The 4100-nt window shown below is 34.1% G+C and overlaps 1 protein-coding gene across 1 annotated transcript; it reads right to left on the bottom strand.

Annotated features, from left to right (window-relative positions):
• Positions 1-2129: 2129 nt before the first annotated feature.
• On the bottom strand, positions 2130-3677 carry LOC145661917 (glutamate receptor ionotropic, kainate 5-like). The gene has a single exon (XM_081727265.1). The coding sequence runs from the start codon at positions 3675-3677 to the stop codon at positions 2130-2132; it is 1548 nt and encodes a 515-aa protein (XP_081583391.1).
• Between the last annotated feature and the right edge of the window lie 423 nt (positions 3678-4100).

The raw sequence follows: 4100 nt of genomic DNA on the forward strand, positions 1-4100 counted from the left end.
AATAAAAGCGTTTAAGAGCAGGAAATATTAACAATGCAGCACGTAAAAGCACACAATAAACTTATCAATATTATTTATAAACCGTTTTAAAGTCGTGTCAAGGGAAACATATAAATGCGTCATAGGTTAAAATTATAAATACTATTTACGTACTACTAGTAAGTTGCAGCTTTTCTGTGGAAGAGATTGTTACCAAATGAGTTGACACAATATAAATTTTTGCGTACAATGATGTACATCCTATGCAATATTTTACATTAATTTTCTGAATATTTGGTGAAAATGTCTATTAGTAATAAATCGTACAAAATGAGGAAGGTTGTTATTTCGACCGAATGTACCTTACCCACTTCATCCCATAGGGGTAATAACTGCTCCTTAATAATTGAGGTGGCAGGTAATTTACTATTTGTTATGGTTTATTATATTATCTATAGGTATTACGTATATATAATTGTTTTCTACACAAAGTTAGGTAGTTTTGTACACATTAAATTTCAAATAAATACACACATTATAATTTTATGGTGATAATTACCTGAAACCTAGCAACTTCACTCCGAAATGATTATCCTACCAATTATCAAAGAAACTGCTCATACACTTGTGTGACTCATAAAAGTGAGAATACATTTATAATTTCAACTCAGATTTTATTTCAATTTCTTTATTACACAACTTAATTACTTATACAGACACATTTATATTAGTTATGTTAATAATACTTATATACCTAGCTTTTAAATATTTAAACTACAACATACCGCTTTCGAACTATACTATACAAGTATTAAAACAATTGCAACTTCTTTCAAAATTGTATAAAAGTACTTATTGTCAATTTAAATTTATAACTTGAGCCTATATGATTAATTCTAATCAGCAAAGTTGAAAGCTATCAGCATATTAACTCGCACCGCACGTGATAAGCTCTTTTCTGTAGTCATTCATTGTACTTGAGATACTAACTTTTTCTCTTAGTTAAAATGGAAAAATCGATTATCAAGACTGCATGTTTAACGTTTAAGTTTGGTGGCGTCTGGTATATGTAATACAAAGTTTGTCTTCTGGCAGTAAGGTAATAATATTCTACAGTTTGGTCCGGAAGTAGGCGTACCCACAATTAGTTTCAACAGTATAGTGTTAGTTATGGTAGAATGTATGTACACAGTTACCTTTAAGTCTTAAGAGTTTTAAGAGTCATAAACACCGGTATGATCACCACCCATGTCGTAACACAGCTGAATTCTGCGCCTCGGGGAAGGTCTTTTACACTGCCCGTAGCTAATGCACGTTTTTCCCACCGCAACATTGTTGCTTTTCTTGGTGGACTAATACCAAAGCGGTCTGTAAATTCCGCTTTAACACTTTCCATGGTGTCACTTGTGTCACGCCTTTCGTGAAGCCAAACTGCAGCAACTAACGTTTGTTCAATGCTATATGGACTTTGATCACATATTGTTGATTACTCCAACTTCACTGCAAATAACTGGTACCAAGCAGAAAACAGCAGAAAACAAACTAACATGGATAGCAATGTTTGCAGACAATCCCAAGCAATGATACCAAACAAATGTGGGTAAAATCTAAAACAGTCAGAAAACATCAATTAGGGGTACGCCCACTTTCGGACCATGCTGTACATAATAATCAGGGAGTATAGAAACTTATAGAAACAGAGGACTTATCTTAGTTCCACATTAGATATCAGGATATTAAATTGAAGCAATGTGAATATTACATGAATGTATATAAGACCTATCGTTATACTTTCCTTTCCTTTCCTTTCCTTTCCTTTCCTTTCCTTTCCTTTCCTTTCCTTTCCTTTCCTTTCCTTTCCTTTCCTTTCCTTTCCTTTCCTTTCCTTTCCTTTGTTTTTCTTTCCTTTTATTTTCTTTCCTACCCTTCCCTTTTCTTTATTTTCCTATCCTATCCTTTTCTTTTCTTTTCTCTCCTTTCCTTTTATTTTCTTTCCTATACTCCCCTTCTCTTTCCTTTCCTTTCGTTTCGTTTCCTTTCCTTTCCTTTCCTTTCACTTTCTTTCCTGTCCTTTCCTTCCCTTTCCTTTATTTTCCTATCCTATCCTTTTCTTTTCTTTCCTTTCCTTTTTCCTTTTATTTTCTTTCCTTTCATTTCTTTTCCTTGCGTTTCATATTCTTAACATTCTTTAGCTTCTTCAATTTATACCACAGAGTCTCAAGTAGAAAAACTAAAGTACCGCTACTTAAACCACATGTGACTAGAATTAATATTGGTAGTATGTGTTTTAGAGTTATAGGCATAATAGAAACTTTCGAAGTAATATCTTCTTTGTTTGAGACTTCTTTGTAATTTAACTCCATTCTATACCATTTATCTGGGAACCCTGCTTCGAACATTCTTAGTAAAAGCTGATTCATTCTTGGAAGATATGGTGATCCTTTGGGTAATAAATAGGCATACATGTAGAAACTGATCCGTTGTTTGACAACATGAACTATACTTTCATGTTTAGTAGTTACAAATCTAGTTTTAGCTAAATACGTTGCTAGTTTTTCTGGACATGCAAATGCTCTATCGCCGGCGTTTGACAACTGGAATAAGAAGCCTAGGATCTGTCTTCCTTGCAATGGCACGTATCTTTTATACATTTCTTGGATGTCGGGGTTTGAAGAGAACTTAAAGTTAGGTTCTTCCACTACATTGCTGCCAATTAATAAATTTGATTGGGCTAGCTGTTTTAATGTGTCTACTTGTTGTCTCATTTGAGGGTAGGTAAGAAAAGATAGAATTCTTCCTTCGTAAATAGACATGATCAGTAAAGTAAAAGATGCGGAAAGCAAAAATGTGCATCTACCAAAATTAGAGGAAGGTTTTCTGGCAACCGACACTTGAAATATTATAGCCCAAGTGTCCAAAAGTGTATTTTCTTCCCATTCCTTGTGAAGGAGTCTGTAACCAATATTTGCGATATATAGAGAAAATGCTGCAATGAATGATAGAAACCAACAGATTGGGTTGAAAGGTAAAATATAGCTCATCCACTGAGGTAACAGTCCTGCTTTCTTCACCATAAAAGCTCCTGCTCCAAAGTTCACTGGGTATGTAATATCTACATCTAATACTAAGTCAAAAGCAACCACTCTAATGTTGAAACTTAAGTCAGATCTTCCTTCAGTGATGTCACCTGGGACATCTGTCCATGTTCCATTTGGTAACTTTTGTCCGAGTGAGTTTGGTGGGTGTTGATACAAAAATTGCGGAGTGAAGTTCATATACTGTACAAGGGATTCAAAAGCCTTTCCTGCAGAGCCGCCATAGGTGAGTGTTCCATCTTTGTTTCGTTCTATTCTATTGACTGTCACTAAGAAACAGTGAGATATTACTAAAGGATATCCGTTCATATTTTTCAAGCGTCTCCGCTGAATATTAGGATCTACTCTACCGACTTTATTTACCACTACTCCTGAAGCATTCAATTGAATTAGCGGCAAAAAAGGATTAAAAGTATAGATACACGTTGCATCTGATTGCTCATTACATTTACATTTTACGGTCATAAGGAATACATTCAACATTTTCGAATGCCAACATTGTGCAAACAACTGTTCAGTGTCTCCTTTACGAACGCATAAAGCTGTGAGGACCACAATTAAAGTTGATCTACGATTCCATTGAAGAACATTACTTCCAAACATAACCAAATTTATTGCTGATGTTATATTGCTTGTTACAATAACAAACAATTTAGCAGTTTGTATTACATATAGATTATTAAAATGTATTTTTAGCGCTGTATTTCGACATTCTTTACATTTTATTTTGTTTGATATTATCACAACTGGCTGCTTACAATTGTTATGAATTGCTTTCAAATATTGGGTTAGTGTTCTTCTTGATAAATCCATGGCTGTTAGAATGATCATTGTGTTATCTTCATTCCAGAGATTTTGAGTGTTTGTTATTAATTCTATAGGAGCAATGGGCACTCTTTTCTCAATATACAGAATACCATCAATGAAGGTATTATATCCTTGTAATATTATTGTACTGAAATATACCAAACAAATGCTCCAGTGATGGGTGGGCATGATTGCGTTTCTTGCTTTAGATCTGGAAAA

Source organism: Thermobia domestica, chromosome 10 (genome assembly GCF_964235325.1).
Source record: "Thermobia domestica chromosome 10, izTheDome1.hap1.1, whole genome shotgun sequence".
Classification (NCBI taxonomy): domain Eukaryota; kingdom Metazoa; phylum Arthropoda; class Insecta; order Zygentoma; family Lepismatidae; genus Thermobia; species Thermobia domestica.